The 17,659-nt window shown below is 45.1% G+C and overlaps 3 protein-coding genes across 3 annotated transcripts; all 3 read right to left on the bottom strand.

Annotated features, from left to right (window-relative positions):
* Positions 1-324: 324 nt before the first annotated feature.
* LOC115389514 (protein disulfide-isomerase) lies at positions 325-8,031 on the bottom strand. Its single transcript, XM_030092913.1, has 12 exons — positions 7,949-8,031; positions 5,646-5,761; positions 5,308-5,508; positions 3,975-4,099; positions 3,765-3,902; positions 2,994-3,101; positions 2,548-2,673; positions 2,212-2,409; positions 2,019-2,139; positions 783-964; positions 516-605; positions 325-417 (listed from the first exon to the last, which is right to left on the bottom strand). The coding sequence occupies exons 1-12, from the start codon at positions 8,029-8,031 to the stop codon at positions 325-327; spliced, it is 1,581 nt and encodes a 526-aa protein (XP_029948773.1).
* Positions 6,163-11,469, bottom strand: LOC115390413 (lipopolysaccharide-induced tumor necrosis factor-alpha factor homolog). Its single transcript, XM_030094272.1, has 5 exons — positions 11,459-11,469; positions 8,944-9,100; positions 8,600-8,707; positions 8,310-8,517; positions 6,163-8,220 (listed from the first exon to the last, which is right to left on the bottom strand). The coding sequence occupies exons 2-5, from the start codon at positions 9,071-9,073 to the stop codon at positions 8,115-8,117; spliced, it is 552 nt and encodes a 183-aa protein (XP_029950132.1). The 5' UTR covers positions 9,074-9,100; positions 11,459-11,469; the 3' UTR covers positions 6,163-8,114.
* A 658-nt stretch (positions 11,470-12,127) lies between these two features.
* Positions 12,128-15,993, bottom strand: pdia2 (protein disulfide isomerase family A, member 2). Its single transcript, XM_030092912.1, has 11 exons — positions 15,732-15,993; positions 15,001-15,207; positions 14,735-14,868; positions 14,522-14,659; positions 13,971-14,087; positions 13,518-13,643; positions 13,148-13,342; positions 12,951-13,071; positions 12,538-12,716; positions 12,243-12,419; positions 12,128-12,181 (listed from the first exon to the last, which is right to left on the bottom strand). The coding sequence occupies exons 1-11, from the start codon at positions 15,991-15,993 to the stop codon at positions 12,128-12,130; spliced, it is 1,710 nt and encodes a 569-aa protein (XP_029948772.1).
* Between the last annotated feature and the right edge of the window lie 1,666 nt (positions 15,994-17,659).

Below are 17,659 nucleotides of genomic sequence, written 5' to 3'. Positions count from 1 at the left end.
GCTACCTAATCCAGAATTCACTATATTGTATACAAAATGTAATTCTTTCTGAAGATATTGTCTAAATCTCTAATCTCTTAACGTCTAAAAACGTCACCATATTTTTGCCTCCTGTAGCTGTTTTTTCTCACTGTGACCATAAAAGACTTGCAGACGTCAGTTTTATCACAGTTTTATTTGATTAAATTGGCCAGATAGTGAACGACAGCACATAAAACCAGATCCATGTGTAGAGAAGAGGTTGAAAGGTAACACACACACACACACACACACACACACACACACACACACACACACACACACACACACAGGCGATGACTTGCATTAAAGCTCATCTCTGGTGTTTTTAGACTGGTTTGCCTGCTTTGCCTCCTCAGCTTTCAGGGCCTCAGCGTACCTCCTTCTGTCCTCGTCCTCCTGAAGACATAAAAGAAACGTAATAAGTCTATTTTTAACAGAGTAAAAAAACAACAACACACGCAAACAGATAGACGGCAGTGAGAGGACTGTTTTACCTTCACTCTGTATTCTTTGGCCGTCTCCATCTCTTCATGTACGAACTTCACCAGGTCTTCTAGATTCTTTTCTCCGGTGTAGATCACCACCTGAGCGAAACACAGAAACACACACTCTCATCAGGGTTAGGTAGATGTCTGTTTCTTCTGTAGATCAGCAGTGATCATAAATTACCGTACTCTGTCATGTCTCAGTGCAAGATTAACTAAGTTAATGCTCACGACTGACATTAAACACGTCTTTCTGCAGACATGAGTGTTTCTCACCCTTTCAGCATACAGAGCAGGGAACAGGCAGAGCGATGGGTAAGCTCTCTGCACTGACACGTTGACCTCGTTGGCTGAGGCGTCGATTCGAGCGATAACCACGTCGTCTCGCTCCGTGAAGGCCTCGGCCAGGTCTTCCCACAGCGGGAGCAAAGCCAGAGACGCCTTGCTGTACGGCAGATCTGGAAAACACACCAATGAGAGACAACTTCGCCGATGTACAGGAAGCAATTCACAAGAATAAAAGCATTCAAGATTTCTGCCTTCATGTTGTTTTATATGCATTCTGACAAAGTCACACAAAACTAAAGTTTAAATGCAGTAAATGCAGCTTTCACAGTCACTGGTGTCAGACAGATGGTGAAAATAGACGTATAAAAGTGATGCTAAAATAACAAATCTCTTCTCAAAAGACTAAAAATAGAACTAAGAAAATATTATTCCTTTTATCCACATATACTTTCTGGAAAAAATGAGCAGTTTTGCATTGTATTTATTGTACTCTCTGGATTTTAAACAAAAAAAGGAAACTACAAGAAAAACTGTTATCAAAATGCTTTACGTTTCGAGGTTAGGCGAAGAGAGTTTTGAAGCAGCAAAGAACAGAAGCACGCAAAGAACAGTTAAACTCAGACTGTGTTTGAGCAAATCTAATTCATTTAAATAATTAAAGTTGTTTTTTGTGATGTAGAGACCAGAAAAAACATTGACACAATGCAAAGACCTAATTTTAGAAGGATTAATCTTTTAAGTGTCGCAACTCATTGAAGCCACTCCCTGAGCTAATTATCTGTCCGGACTCGATGCTGAGAACGCCCATCAGCTGCAACATTATGTCACAGACTATCTCTGTTTTCTCTGGTGAGCGTTTTCTTCTCAGAGTTGACATGTTCTCATAACGGAAACATGAAAAACTGGAAGGATTTGAGAGAGTCTGAGCAGGACTGAATTCTGACAGAGACTCAGCTGGATCAGATTTTCTCCAAAGCTGCAGCTCTGCTCCGATAACAATCTATCCAGTGATCCGAGGAGCTGGTCCAATCTACAGTCTCCTGCAGCCATCTGGATTTTTAACCTTTTGGATGATAGGATAGTGGAAGTTTTTTTTTTTTTTCCAGGAGAAATATTTCAGTTTTGAATTGAAACTGAACCGAAACCTAAACGCAGCAACTGAAATTTTTCTAGACACTAAATCTTTGAGTGGATTCAAAAAAAATCCTGTGTTTGTTCACTTACAGAACAGGACAAACACGGTTTTATTGGGGTGGAAGGCCACCTCCTCCAGTGTCGCTCCCACCAGCTCCTTCACAGGCTTTTCTTCCCAGCCCTCAGGAATCGGCTCACTCTTCATCTTCGGCTGTCAGGAGAACCAAACGCATTAGAACATCCCAACGTCCTGCGCCTGACAGAAGACGTGAGCGTGAGCTACCTTGGCTCTGCCCTCGAGGTACGACTGGGAGAAGCGTCTGATGGTGTCTTCGTCGAGGGTTTCGGAGGGCAGGTGGTAGGTCACATGATCAGTGAGGTTTACGATTCGGATGAGAGGAGCCTCGAAGTCTCGCACCAGGAAGTACTCCATGATCCTGCCGTTGCGAGGCTCGGCCACGTCAACCAGCACAAACAAAATCTGGACACAGACATGAAAACACAATCAGACACGAAGAACTGGAAGCTCAGGATGAAAATATGTGTGAAGACCAGGTCTCTGGGATTGAGAATGATGGTGAGAATTGGTTTGCTGGTTCTCACTTCCTGTGTTGCGTACCTTCAGCCTGAACGCCTCTGCAGCTCTGCTGAAAGCAGACGAAATGTCTTTGTAGTCGACGGAGCTTTTGTTGACAAAGAGGAGCGCGTGGTTTGATACAGGCGAGGATAAGATCTGAGAGGCTGTCTGCAGGAGCATCGAGGAAGGAAAAACATTTTCAGTCACATGCTGGAATCTGATTTCGTTTTTTTTTAAGGAAGTTCAGTCAATCTATCAAAGCATTTTTGACATTCAGTGGTAAAATCTAAAATGCAAGAGCCAAGAAGGAGATAAGGGCAAATTGAAAGATAAATAAAGACTCTGAAATCATACTGGAAAGGGCCACAGTTCCTCTCATCTATAACTAATAGATGACCGGGTGTGCTTCGTCTACTAGGAACACCTTCCACTAAACTCTTATTGATAAAGCGCCAAAAACATCTCAGCGAAAGTTGGATAGACGTTACCTGTCCGCTATATTCAGTGACTGGATCCATCCTGTAAACAGTGATGAAGACGACCAGCTCCTCTTTAGAAGAGTCGGGGCTCATTTTGTAGGTCTGGATGAGTTTAGACTGCAGCCGAAACACAAACACAGAAATATTATAAAAATGCTGCACAGAATGTCTGGTTTCCTTCTGGCAGCAAGTTAACAAACCGAGACAACGTCTCAATTTTGTAAAGTTTATCTTTAATATAAATGTGAATATCTCAGATTATTTATGTTTTTTGTCAATAAAATAAAACATGCATCGTGTTTTCTTGTCATTCTTGTTTTATTTGATATAATTTTTAGCAGAATTTATGAAGACTTACTTTGCAAGTATTCAACTAAATTCTTATGTGGAAGTCGTCCTATGAATTAATGTAGTAATCGTGTAATTATCGTTTTAGTTATGTGCAGATTCTTTTGATTTTATTCTGCATTTCAAAGTTATTTTCAGGGATGTGCTGAAGATTTTTTTTTTTTATTTTACTCTTGTTGCTATCTTTCTTAAATATTCAATGCCCCTCTAATGTTTGATTTAGATTAATTTAAGTTCCTGTAAAGAACTCGGAATTGTCTTGAATGGTCTGAATGGCATTATCTGAATCTGAATGTGTTGCCTTCTGTCTTCTAGAAATGACTGATGTAAAAGATTCATGAGTAATTTCATATGTTACAGTAAATTCTTGTTCTTTATTGTGAAATTGCAGCGTTGCATCCTGGTAAACCTGAGTATGAACTGTTCCAGCACCTTCTTGAGCAGCAGGACGGCGTCTTGTCGGAGATCATATTTACTGATGGCTTCTTCGTCCTGCGTCACAACGAAGCTCACATGTGGAAGCTCCATCGCTGCAGAGTAGAACAGCTTCACACACTCCTGGTCCAGCTCCTACACAAATGCACACACAAAGTCTTCACAGGTGCAGACATGGAGAAAGAACGTGAGAGAAAAGGAGTTTACCTTAAAAAAACCGACCACTGTCAGCTCCTCCGAGGCCTCCGCCTGGCTCAGGTCTGCCAGGAGGTCGGCAGCCGTTCCCTCCCTCCTTTTCAGCCAGGTCAGGATGGACGACGGGCTCTGAGGAACTTCAACACAGTGAAAGGAAACAAATCAACAAACAACCCAACAGAATCCATCATCGAGCTGCTAGACAGCTGTAAAACAGCCAATTCCAGGTGTTTCGTTGAAAGCTGAAAGCCGAAACCTGAAAGCTCAGTCACGATCTGAGATGACATTATGCGTCTGCAGCAAAATCATTTCAACAGGTATTAAACGTGTTAAATCCACACATAGAAAGAGAATTATGCTCAAGCAAATCCACAGTGCTCAAAATACATTTAATTTAAATCTATGTTGAATAATTTTCAAGAGACTAAACAAAGTACTTCACAAAACGAACCCAGTGTAATTGCTACTTTTTGCTTGCATTAACAAGCATTTGGATCACTTTACCTGTTAAAATAATACTTTCTGATCATTATGGAGTTAATAAACATTGCACAGGACTTTTTATTTAGTCAACAAATGTAACTCAGAAGTCCTTTAATTAAAAAAATGAAATGAATGAAGATGAAATGCTCATCGTTATTGACATTGTGGGTAAAGACATGATTTTAAAAGTAGCAATGTGGCTTAGAAGGTGAAATACGAAGCACAAATACAAAGCATCTCAAACTACTGTTTAACCAGAGTACTGTCAATGTCAAAGGTCAGCTCAATACACATAACTTGTTTTTCTGTTTTTGTTTTTTTGACAATTCAAGACTTGAAACACCAACCAGCAAGTATCCATATGGACTGTTCTGCATTAAAAAAAAAAAAAAAAACTTTTTATCAGTAGCCTATATCGTGAGGAACTTAACCAAATAACAAACTGAAAGTCAAGTAGGTTTTTACATTTGGTTTCACTAATCATCCGTATTGTTTTTCATGTTATTATCGTTAGTTTTCACGTTATTGTCATCAGCGTTTGGTAAAAGAAAAATTGTCTTTTTGTCTTTGAGCTTCAACATAAAACAAATCTCACATTGTTCTAATCTTCGTCATTTTAGTTGGACTCAGCAGCATCTGAGGCTTTGTGCACAGACAGCTGATTCATTACTGAAGCAAAATCCGTCTACAGTTAATCCACAGAGTCTCCTGGTTTCCACATTAGTTGATAAAACAGCAAAGATGAAAGTTGACGAAGCTGATATTCGTCTCATGTGAGAAGTCCAAAGAGAGTGATTATTAATCAGGTAAAGACCGGACCGCTATGGCGAGCAGGGAGCTGTTCGCTGTCTTCAGCGCTCACCGGGGCAGAGTACAGGCTCGTGTTTATCTCCAGAGAGGTACAGTCTGATTGTGAGCTGGTCTGTCGCGTTGAGCTCTTCAGCCAGCTCCTTCTCCTTCGTCACATCCAGCACTGCCAGTTTGACCTCTGACCCCTGCAGCTCTGCTGCTGCTCCCTCAAATGCCTCCAACACACGATGGCCTTCTGCAAACAGGGGAGTGTCTGACACACACACACACACACACACACACACACACTGAATGATTTAGCGCCCTGTGGAAACCTTCAGATTATCTTGTCAGTTTTGATGGATTCATTGTTAACGTCAGGTTGTGCGACTCTTTGTGTGCAAAACTTACAGAAATACACAAGCAGCTGTGTGTGTTTTCTCAGAGTCCTTTCGAAAGTCTTCTTCCCCAGCTGTAAAATTCCATCCTCCTCCTCCTCCCCGTGGTATGATGGGTCTGTCTGCTGGCTGGACGGCACGTCGGCAGCGGCGAGCAGGCAGAGGCAGCAGGAGGTCACGCCCAGCAGCAGCAGCAGCAGCAGCAGCAGCCTCCTCATGGCGGTCCGCTCTGGACACTAGAACAAGTCTGACAGGAAGTCTGGACGTAACCGTGTGTGTGTGAGACTGCTTTTGTTATCTGCCGCCTATAGCCAGCAGCCTGTCGCTGATTAACGTCCCTATCTGAGCCCTGCTATTGGCCGCTGCTCCTGTCAGGTGTATCACTAAAGGTCCTTTACCACTCAGCAAGGTCAAAATGGAAACGTTCACTCAAATGTCTTCATGTAAAATCATTAGAATCAATGCAACCAAGTTTATTTCTCCACTGATTCAATGACAAATAGAACTTTGCTGGAAAAAAAAAATAAAAGTCAAAGAAACAGAGCGTTTATTTCACAGTCATAACAGTACAGAAACAGATCCTTCATGCATATCTCGCTCCCTCTTCTCTATATTAAATATACGTATATTAGCTTTAAGTTTACACATTTGTCAAACGCTTCACAAAAATACTGATGAAACTCCAATAGCTGGACATCAGTTCATCGGGATTCGCATAAACACTGATAACTTCTTATATTTGGAATGAAACACCTTGTGTGAAATCAGAGGGTCATTATCAAAAGCAAAACACTCTGACATTCCCTAACAAGTGGATCCAGCTCAAATTTACTCTTAGAAAGGCAAAAAAAAAAATTCTAGCTTTAGTTTTCATGGTTTTTACACTTCAAATGAAGAAATCAAATCACCTACAAAAGACAAGAAAAAAGAAAACTACAAAAATGCACATAATGAACACACACACTCTAAGTATCTGTTAAATTCTGTTTGTCACCAGCGAAATGACTAGTGGCAACGACTGCTGGCTAAGCTGCTTATAATTTAAAATATTATAATATAAAATAGACAATAATGTGTCAGAATTATTCAAAACGATGCAGAGAACCCACTCATCAAACACTGAGACTTTCCAATCCAATTTAAATCATATGTTTTAGAGTTGAATATAAAACACTGATAAGCTTACAATACTCTCACTAGCTAATCTCTTGGATTTACTACATTTCAAACATCAAGTTGTCCTCAGACAGTTTAATTTAATTCCATTCTGAGACTATAAAGAGTAAGAACTGAAGACATTTGTGTGGATTGAGTGAAAGTAAAAAGTTAAATTTACATGGACTATTACTGTTTGTCAATTATTTCTGACCCATTCTTTCTTTCCCCGACATGTCTGTCCCCAATCTGTTAAACCCTGCAGACAGTTTAATGTCTGCAGGGTTTTAAATGTGTCATTCTTTAAATTCAGGCATAACTTAAACAGGAAGTGAGTCTGGGCCACTTCAGCATCTGCGATGTGGAGACTGTATCTTTACATTCAGACCCAGTCTTTCCTTCTCTCTGAATCATCTGCTGTTCAAGTAGAAACTGGGAGGAGCTGGAATTTGATCAGGTCAACACACACACTCACATAAATGTGTCATTCGTCCCGCCCTCACAAGAATGTGTTCAGTGTCTGTAACTTTAACAATCACTGGAAGGAGATACATATATACAAATGAATACGTTGATGTTGAGGAAGCCAGTTTCTTCAGACAACCTTCTGACATATTGTAGCTTGATGAAAGCCTGCAGGAGCTCGCAGTTCTCCCCAGTGTCACCCACCAAAGCAACTGTGTTCATGTATTCAGACCCGAGGAAATTCTCTTCAATCTTACAACCTAGAATAAACTAGAAGAACATCTGCAATAAAAACTACCAACAAAAGATCATCCAGACAAATCAGATCCTTTCCTTATTTACATCAAACAAAAGCTTGTGAAAAAGACCTTTTGTCATTTCCTCTTACAATTAAACATTAGAAAAATAAATATTCACAATCCGTATTTCTATGGAGTCCATCTTGTGCCATCAGAAACTGGATTTGATTAAAAAAAAAACCCGAAAATATAATAATAAAAAAAAAACAACTATGATATAATGTAAATCTTATTTTAATTCCAAACAGTTAAAGCATTTTTGTTAAACCTAATTAATGAATTAATTTCACATTCAAATTCAGTTTCTCACGGCACAATATTATTTCCTCCTCACCTCCAGGTTTATCAGGAGGCAGTTAGCAGACGAAAGTTTTGTCTTTCGTTGGTGAATTCTGACTCCAGCTGGATGAAGAAGTCCAGGAGTTTCAGGTTGCTGCAGTAGAACTTCCTGTTCCAGCAACAGAATCCGTCCGTGTCCATGACCCATGGAGGTCGCTTCATTCAGTAATCAATGTTCAATATTCAAAGTCGTGGTATAAATATGTGAAGAAGTGTTTTGATGATCAACTCTTGTAAACATGAAGAGGTTCTCCGCAGTGGGGACAGTAGTGATGAGCGTCCTGCATGGAGCGCACACACAGCGGGATCAAACAGCAACCGCAAAGCACCCTGCAACACACAAACACACACACAAAAGATGAAGGGCTGCGTGTGTGCCAGGGTGCGTATGTGTGTGTGTGTGTGTGTGCTGTCCTCACCCCGTCAGTCCCAGTAAGACACACATGCACCAGGCACTGCTCCCGGGAACAAACTTGACCTTGGTAGTGACGGTGCGCTGGCAGTGCGGGCATTGAACCAAGGCGGGGAAATCCCTCAGACACGACACCCTGATGGGAACCGGCCCCGGCTGGGTCACCACGGCCGACGGAAGACTGTGGGCGCGGTGGGTCCTCTGGGGAGCGCCGACTGGCAGACGGGCAAAGAGGGGGGGCGTCAGTCTGGGTGGTGCACGGTGGAAACACTCTCACACATGTTGGGGCGACGCTACCTTGAGTCACCGGATGGACGATGACTCCATTTGGGTGGTGAGTTGCCGGCTCGACGGGTCCCAGTGACGGTGGAGTGAGGACAGGAAAAGGGTTCGAAGGAGAGGTAACTGCACAGCAAAGCAGAGCATGAGAACCGTCTGCATTTGGGAAAGTAACTGCTGGTGTTGTGATGTGAGGAGGTCAAGTGACTGACCTCCCAACGAAAAGAGGAAGAATACATCTGAACGCCAGTGAACCTGGACGTGTATTTAATTCAACTTGTTTTAATTCAATTCATCTGTCTTCTAGTTGCTAGGTTAACACAGCTGGCGACCGACAACACCGGGCAGAGTTTTGACCTGACCTGCGTCTCTGTAGGCGGGCGGCGGCGTCGGGGGCGACGCGAGGGAGGCGTCGTACGCAGGGGGAGGACGGGAGCAGACGGTCTGAATGGGAGGGTTGAAACGGGCCTCCTCATACGAAGGCGGGTCCATCAGGAGGTCATGAAGTAATACAAGATGCTGCGGAGAAAACAGGAAGTGGACAGAGAATGGAGAAAGAGCCAGAGTTGATCAAGTTTTGTTTTTTTAAGTCATTTTATCTATTGGCTGATTTTCACGCAAAAAAGTGAATTTATTATGCTTGCAGTTGGTTGGAGATTAGGTTGTATTTTGATTTGTTGCAGCACTGATGGTGTTTAACAAACTCCTGAAACTTTTTAGACTCTCAGTCTGATTCATGGTTAAAATAGCGAAAGCATGTATAAAGTTTCCCTACAAACCACAAAACACAACAATAGCATGTAAATAAATTCAACTGACTTTTTAGTTAGAATCAATACTGTTCTCATAAAACTTGTTAAGAATCATAATTCATTATCAGTCTTTCCAATCACAAATCTCGTTCCAAAACTGTTGAGACAAGACGTGATCCTGATCATTAAGTTTGTCCTTTTTTCAATGAATGCTGGTAAAATTTTGATAACAGAAAAATATCTTGAAAAAGAAAAGTTACATAACAGCTCCAACAGAATTAGTAACTGTCACTCTGAAGACGCTGATGGGTCTGACTGTAAACCTCTCCATTCCGTCAGAGCTTCTGTGACTGAGAGCTGCATTCCAGTGGCCATGTGACTGATCGTCTCAGAGCCGAAAATAACTCATTCAGGCTAGTTTTTAGACAAAAAGAAGAGAGTAAGTAGCTGCTTCAATATAGAAAAGTGTAGATATTTAACAAAAACATGCAAGCTTTTCCATGAATGGTGGATCATTTTCATTTATCAGGGCAAATGAAAGGCTTTTTTTTCCAGCAAACATTATATATGAGCTGATGCACAGTTGTAGATTGTACGGGTATTTTATCATAGGAGGGTATTTTAGGGAAGACGAGGTAGGTACCTCACCAACACAGAGAGGGTGGAGCACATCACACCTGAGCCTCGTCTTATTTACTCTATTACCTTTATCTTAAAGGTGCTGTAGGCAGGATTTTGCTAGTCAATGCTAATTTTTCTGTGTTTTCTTTGGATTAAATGTTAGCGTATCCATTGATAATCCTTTAGGAGTGTAGCGTAATAGCACTACCGCAAGGGCGCAGCGTTTCCATCTGTCTCTGTTCTGAGCTGAAAAGGAATCTCCACAGCTCCAGGTATCTTTGACCAATCAGAAGAGCCCCTGAGGCTCTAACCGTGATTGGTCGAGGGGCGTTCGTCGCACGTTCTTGTGGGAGGGGCTTAACTTGCGTAAGGGCGTGATGCCAGAGAAAACAGGACAGGATTGGCTGTGCTGGGTTTCAAATCGCCATCTTAGATGGGTCAAATCGCCATCTTGCTTAGGTAACCCTAAGCAAGATGGCGGAGATGCCGAATCCTGACTACAGCACCTTCAATAAAGCTTTTACTTTAGCAGCAGCAGGTTGGGATTCTCTTGGTTTAGATTCCTAGAATGGGTTAAAAACACAGGAGGAGCAGAGGCTGGTTGAAGTCAGATCAGGGAAAAGAGTGGAAATGAAAGGAAAGCCTTGATGGAAAAAAAAAGTTTGTGTGACAGAGAGTACAGTATTTGTGAGGTTTCAATGTATTTCATAAACTTTATCACTTGGGATTCTTGGTCGCTTTGCTTTAATGTAGTTCTCTCTTTTATTTACTGAGAACTGCTTTGTGTCTAAATAGTGTTCTATAAATGAAATAGCCTTGTCTTGACATTTCATTTTAGTAATTACACGGAACTATGAATACTACTGTATGTCGCACAAACTATAAATCTCGTCGAAGTCAGCAGAAGCCTCTGTAGTGATTTATCAGAAGAAACCCCATCCTCCAATTAAAACAATCAGCCTAATGCAAGATGTGAGAGCAGATCTGAATCTGAATGTTACATAAAAACAATAGGAAGGTGTTGTTGAGTTTCAGTGTCCAGCCCAACAGGTAATACAAAAAAACAAACAAAACACAAACACACGCTGTTAAAATGCTGTAGAGATTGAATAAAGTCAGCATTTTTTTCTGTTTCTGTCAAGCAATACTTGAATGATCCTCCGATTGATGTAAAGCTTACATCTTTTTTTTAAAACTAACAGTATCATCCAGTATTGCCAGGTTCAAACTGTTGAAATCACACCGAACACAGACTCTGTCTGTCCATAAAGTGGCCTTTTGAAGCCTTTATGTCACCTAAAACCAGCTGTATCAGCCATTAAACACCAGCTCACATGGACTCTGGGTTTTATATAAACGAGGCTCCTCTGAGGTTTGTCATCCAAACCAAACTCTGCACAGTCTCAGCCCTGCCTCAGACCCGCTCTAGATACAGCCAATAAAGAGCACCAGAGGTCCTTTAAACAACAATAAACAGTGTGATATATGAGAGCAGAGGTCTTACCTTGAACAAAGGAGGAAGCACGACTGAAAGAGGAAACACTGAGCACGTCGGTGTCATTCGTGACCCGTTGAACCTGTTTCCACTCTGGAATTCAAAATATTTCAGCTTCCACAGGCTGAAAACACCTTGTATTTACGTGCTTCTCTCCCGTTGAGTCATCCGATTCTCTCGTGAGTTTCATGACAACAGACAGTTTCACGAATGCAAAGTCAATATCTGGCAGCTTTTTGCGTCCAGATGTACTTTAACGTTTAATTAGTGGATTAGTTGCATAACAACGGAGTCTTCTTTGCTCAAGTTCCTGTATAACCGGGAACTTGAAGGCTGCAATAATGCCGCATTCTTCAGTAATGTATTGCTTAAATAAGGTTCATGGGTTGAGTCTCTTACGCTTTACTGCTACAACTGAGCCTGAAAGCCTGAACGGTGGCATCTCAGTACTGGGAGTTTCCTCTCCTCCAGCCCCCCTGCTGGCTTCTCTCACACAGCTCCTGCTCACTGTGGGTCTCGGGAGGATCTCCTCACAGTCCCAACCAGCTGCTGCTTCAGTGCAGAGTGATACAGTCTGTCCGTCCGCCACACTGTCCACAGCCTCAGAAAGCTCAGATCAGAGAGGATCACACAACGCCGGTGAACATGTGTGTGTTTTATTAAGAAAATGGAAAGATATCACAGCTCGTCTTTGGTTTTGTTGGCCGTTCCCTCTGCAGACTCAGTCGTCTTCTGGGGAAAAAACAAAGAAAGAAAAGATGATGAGTCATTTTGAGGAGCAAAAAACACAAACCTTGCTGCCACTACCGGCGTTGTCACTTACCTCTTTATCCTCATCTCCTCCTTCCTTTTCATCATCTTCATCATCATCATCCTCGTCATCATCCTCTTCCTCTTGAGGCAAAACTCCTCCGCTATCCAGGAACTTAGAAAATGTCTCCAGATCTCGGTTTCCGGTGAAGGTGATCTCCTGTGAAAACGTATACAGCGAGAAGCTGTGTTTTTTATTTGTGTGTGCACGTGTGTGTGTGTGTGTGTGTGTGTGTGTGTGTGTGTGTGTGTGTGTGTGTGTGTGCACGTGCACCCACCTCTTTGCCCTCAGCGGGGAAATACTTGATCGTGGGGAACCCGTCAACCTGAACAGACTCCACCTCGTTGGCGGTGGCGTCCATCTTGGCGATGATAATGTCGGCGTGGTCGCTGTACTTCTCTCCCAGCTGGTCCCAGATGGGGCTCAGCTCTTTACAGTGTGCGCACCACGGTGCATCTACAGGAGCATCAGACGCTCTTTTTAGGTTCAAATCCTTCTCTGAGACCAAAAACTTAATTTTTCTCTACATGTGTTGAAGTAAAACTCGACTACATAAACAGACTGTTTGGTTTCCTAGCTTAATTTGTTAAACTACCAAACTATTTTATATCAAAATGGTCTCCAGATCAACCAGTGATGGTGCATCAAATGCATCAAGAACTCTTTTTTTTAGAGGACAAAACAACTTACAAAACTCCACAAAGACATTTTTGGTCGGATCCAGAGCGACAGCTTCAAAGTTTTTTCCCACGAGAACTTTGACTGGATTTTTGTCCCAGTCCTCTGGAATCTCCTGGGATCGATAGTAGGGCTGCGGGACACGGCAAGACACGCATTCAGTGCTGCTCACAGACAGTCAAACGTGCGTGTGTGTGTGTATGTGTTACCTTGGCAGTGCCGTCCACGACCTCCTGACACAGCTGCCGCAGTGAATTTGCCGTCAGCTCCCCTGGAGCAATGCCGAACTTCTTTCCCGAGTCCATGTTGATGACACGAGCCGTGGGGGCGTCTTTCTCGGACACGCCGAAGTACCCGAGCACGTGAGACAGCGCTGCCGTCACGTCGATCGTAATGAACAACATCTGCACGGAGGACACACACAAGCATGGACTCTCAACACACCGCGGGACGCAACCTGCAGAAGCAGGACCGGTCTCCACAGGATGCTCCAGTGCAGGCCTACCACTGATTTAATGATGATCTAAAATTAGCCACAACAACACACACTCACACACACACACACACACACTCACACACCTTGCCCTTGAACTCTTTGGCTACAGGCCTGGCCTCCTCCACCAGGAGTTTCTGACTCTCCACGGTGGAGTTGAAGAAGAGCAGGCTGTGCAGGCGGATGCCGGAGGTGAAGATTTTATCTGCAAACTGGACACAACAACACACAAACACACACAAACACACACAGCATTAGTTCAGTTTAATGGTGTTTTTTGATGAGGCCACATGGGGATGTAGCGGTTTATAGTTTGGAAACACAACAAGGCTGTTTCCAGTGTGAGCCCCGGCCTGTGGGCCGGTCTGAGGAGTCTGCATGGCGCTCTATCAGTGCGCCGACACTCAGGCGTCCGGGTGAAGGACTGGCGTCCGGCCCGAGCTGTTCGTCACAGTCAGCTGAAATGAGCGCTGGCAGCCTGCGACTCCGCGTCAGATGAGGAAAGCAGATTGATGTGTTAACATCCTGTGGAGCGTTACCTCCTGGTTGAAGGGGATGATCAGCTCCAAGCTGTTTGCCTTGATGAAAGATGTCACGTTTGTTCGGTCCAGCTTTCCATCTTCTGGCAGGAGGAAGTCCGCTCTGCCCTCGTCAAACTGTCACACAGGAGAAACAAGAAACAGGGCTTCATTTGATCAATCTGACTATTAATTATCCTCACAAACCAAGTGCTTCTCGAAACAAGACAGTAAAACAAACGTCAGCAGTACCAATGATGACTTCTGCTTTTATAAACAGCACCGTAAATCAAATGTACCTCTTTCCATTCACCCTTGCTTTTCAGAATAATATTTCATGACGTGTTTGAGTCATGCAGTAATTCTTTAAACACATAAAATACCTTGTTACTGGACTGGCACTCATAATTTCTCTTGCTATTGTGATGAATATCATGACTTTGATCTCAGAGGCATTTTCATTCTGTACCAGGATTTAAAGTCTGTGTCCCACATTTCACCCTCTAGATGGCAGCAGACTTCATTAGGACTTGTTGTCATTGACTGAATGTAATTAAAACCCTTCTTCATACCTTCTTAAAGAGCACCACCGAGCTGGCCTTGACCTCGTACTTCTTGAAGACCTCAGGACTCTCTGTGAGGGCGAACTCAGTGTCGGTCACATCCAGAGCGATCTGCTTGAGCTCCTGAGCGGCCTCGCTGTCCAGACTCTGCAGGAGGAAATGAGAGGCCTGTTCAGCACAGAAACGTGAGAGGCATGGCTCAGATGGAGCAGAGACACTCACGTCGAAGAATCCTACAACGGTCAGGTTATGGGCGTCGATGAACTGAGCTGCCGAGTCCACCGAGTCCAGAGTCGGAGCTCCTGGACCGGCGCGACGCTTCATCCACTGGGTGATTCCCACGACCGATCTCTTCCCTGGAGAACACACAAACGAATAGTCAGCTCAGACAGTGACAGAATCAATGCCGCTGTATGCCGTGGATCCTTAAGGATAAGCACTGTGGCGTGTGTGTGTGTGTGTGTGTGTGTGTGTGTGTGTGTACACACCAGTGAATTCGACGGGCTCCTTGCGGTCTCCGTTGGTGAACAGCTTCAGAGTCGGGAAGCTCCCGATGCTGAACTCCTCGCCCAGCTCTTTCTCCTCGATGACGTCCACCTTGGCCAGACGCAGCCCTTCGCCCTCCTTCTTCAGGATCTCAGCAGCCTCGGCGTAAACCGGCTCCAGCTGCTTGCAGTGGCCACACCAGGGAGCATCTACACACACACACACACACACACACACACACACACACACATGCACACACACCGAAACACAGATAATCCATGAGTTTATGCAGCAGGCCCGTTGCTATCAGCGGCTCTCGTCCTGCTCCTCATGGAAATGAGCTGCCGTTTGTCTCGGCTTTCGTCCCCTTCTGCTCGTGTCACTAGTGTGACCTCTGACCCCGTAACGCTGCGCTCGGCTGTGGGAGAGTCGGACCGGGGCGACATCTGGACAGGCCGGGCCACGTGGGAGCGCATTTTGATCCTATCGCCTGAACGCTGGAAGCGCTGGTGTGAAATTCAGAATGTCGTCGCTGTCGTTTTATTTATGAAGAAACATTTTAACCGCTGACATCCATTCAACATGGATCAGGTGATCTAGATAATCGACAAAATGAAATGACCATCTGCTCTCTCTGATGCTATTCGATTTGAAAGACGACAAACTTAAGTGAGAGAATACACTGTGAGGGCTTTGTAGGACAAAAATGACCTCTTGATTTAGAACGACTTACAGAATTCGACCAGTAAAAACTTGTTCTCGCTGAGCGCTCTGTCAAAGTTGATGATGTGGAGAACCATGACATCTTTCTCCTCCTCTATTTCTGTGGTTTTCTCCTTTTTTGGCGCCTCCTCCTCCTCCTCCTCCTCCTCCTCTGCTTCCTCCGCTGCAGGTTCCTCTTCTGGCTGCTTGTCTTCGGGGTCCTGGGCCCGGGCGCAGGCGGCCCACAGCAGGAGGCCCAGCAGGACGGCCGACAGCAGCGTGTGTGTCCTCATGTCTGCGTTTTGGTGTGTCTGCGACACCTGTGTCTACATTTATCCGTCTCAGAGGGAGAGTGTGTGTCGAAATGCTACTGGCCTTCCCTCCGGCCCAATCAGATGCTGAACCTGACACGCTTCCCAGTGTGAACCAATCAGGCCGCGCCGTGTCGATTCGGAGTCGGGGGAAGATGGCAGACGGACGGTTTGGAAACGACCACATGTACAACTTCATACCAATTCAGAGAGAAAGACAACAATAAGACCCCCGTCACCCAGCAGACGACGTTCATCCTAAGGTCAAACGAGGCCCTCAGCTACCTGAACCAGCTCACAGCAGCAGCGACCGTCAGACTCCCGGCCCTCTTTAACTCAGATTCTTTCATCGTACCTACCATTCTGTCACTTCTGTCAGCATTAAAACCATGACATTTTTCATTTACAGCAACAGAAAGGCCTGAATGAACCACCCACCGCCCGCTCTGGTGGTTAAATCATTCCTGATCCAAACTGCACACAAAGGACAAACAGCTCAAAGACATTTATTGCTTTTGAACACTAATATCATTGCTGCACACACAGTTTTAGGGAATTCGAAATAAAGTACACTTAAATCATTTTTGGAACTGCAGCACGGACCTGCAGCAGGTGGTGAGGGTGGCAGAAACCTTCAGAAACCCGGTTCACCCTGGACATGATCCGTTCTCTCTGCTGGTCTTCATGAAACTTATTGAGATCAGTTGAGGAAGTGAAGCTGGGAGTTTGACAACACGGTTTTCAGCTTTATTAAACAGGGATAAGAACAGAAATCATAATACTTGTGTGTGTGCTTGATGCTACAGGTGTGTGTTGTCCGTCAGCGTGTCTGTGAGCTCTGGGTTCGGGTCCCAGTTTGCCAGCAGGTCGCTGAAGTCCGGCTGGGCGCCGTCGATGGCGTGCTCGTCGTGGTGTGCGAGCAGGTCGCAGTGTGTGTCACTGTCCGTGTGTGTGCCGCCGTGGGTGTGCGTGACGCCGGCCGAGGCGCCGAGAGCGTCCAGAGGGCAGCAGGGGACGGGCTCGCTCCAGAAGCTGAGCGGGAGATGGCGCTTGATCATGGGCTGGCCTCGGGTCTGGCTCGGACCCCTGTGGTCGAACAGCTCGGCCAGGGGTCCCAGACCACCGTTGCCCTTGGCAACCACGACCTCCGGGTCGTTGGCGCGGGCCGGTGCCCTGCTCTGCCGCTCCTCTGGACTCCCGGACCTGGCGATTCTCAGCAGGTCGTCGTAGTACCGCAGGCGTCCGCTGGTGGCGACGGCGGCGGAGTCGCTGTAGATGTCGCACCCTTCCCGCTCGCCGGCGCCGCGGCCGAAATACCGCTGGACGTCCCGACTGATCAGGTCGGCGAACCTCAGCAGCTGCCTGGTCACGTCCAGCGCCTGAGGAGGGGCGCTCAGGAAACACTCCTCCTCCTCCTCCTCCTGGACTTCAGACTCTTCATCGTCCTCCTCTTCCTCCTCCTCCTCATCCTCCTCCTCTCTCTCTTCCCTCTCCTCTGACTTTCCCTCCAGGCCTTGCTCTCCGTCTTGCGGGGAGTGTGAGTGCTGGAAGATCATGGGGAGGTAGGCTGGAGGTGGAGCCTGAGTGAAGAAGTTCCTGACGATCCCGGCGGCCATGTTGGCTCAGAACCCTGGGAAGAGAAGAGCGG

Source organism: Salarias fasciatus, chromosome 6 (genome assembly GCF_902148845.1).
Source record: "Salarias fasciatus chromosome 6, fSalaFa1.1, whole genome shotgun sequence".
Taxonomy (NCBI): Eukaryota; Metazoa; Chordata; class Actinopteri; order Blenniiformes; family Blenniidae; genus Salarias; species Salarias fasciatus.
Note: the sequence above shows the minus strand (reverse complement) of the source record. Positions and strands in the feature narration are given on the sequence as shown.

What these genes read in the sequence shown, in the direction of transcription:
- LOC115389514 (XM_030092913.1), bottom strand. Translation starts at nt 8,031, where the DNA reads ATGGACACGGACGGATTCTGTTGCTGGAACAGGAAGTTCTACTGCAGC. An exon ending in CGAGCCTGTACTCTGCCCCG is followed by an intron (nt 4,100 to 5,307) that starts GTGAGCGCTGAA and finishes ACTGTGTTGAAG; the next exon opens with TTCCTCAGAGCCCGTCGTCC. An exon ending in CTGCTCTGTATGCTGAAAGG is followed by an intron (nt 606 to 782) that starts GTGAGAAACACT and finishes TGTTTCGCTCAG; the next exon opens with GTGGTGATCTACACCGGAGA.
- LOC115390413 (XM_030094272.1), bottom strand. Translation starts at nt 9,073, where the DNA reads ATGGACCCGCCTTCGTATGAGGAGGCCCGTTTCAACCCTCCCATTCAG. An exon ending in GCCCGCCTACAGAGACGCAG is followed by an intron (nt 8,708 to 8,943) that starts GTCAGGTCAAAA and finishes TTTGCTGTGCAG; the next exon opens with TTACCTCTCCTTCGAACCCT. An exon ending in GTCTTACTGGGACTGACGGG is followed by an intron (nt 8,221 to 8,309) that starts GTGAGGACAGCA and finishes TGTGTGTTGCAG; the next exon opens with GGTGCTTTGCGGTTGCTGTT.
- pdia2 (XM_030092912.1), bottom strand. Translation starts at nt 15,993, where the DNA reads ATGAGGACACACACGCTGCTGTCGGCCGTCCTGCTGGGCCTCCTGCTG. An exon ending in CGGTGGTGCTCTTTAAGAAG is followed by an intron (nt 14,088 to 14,521) that starts GTATGAAGAAGG and finishes CCTGTGTGACAG; the next exon opens with TTTGACGAGGGCAGAGCGGA. An exon ending in AAATGTCTTTGTGGAGTTTT is followed by an intron (nt 12,717 to 12,950) that starts GTAAGTTGTTTT and finishes ATGCTCCTGTAG; the next exon opens with ATGCACCGTGGTGCGCACAC.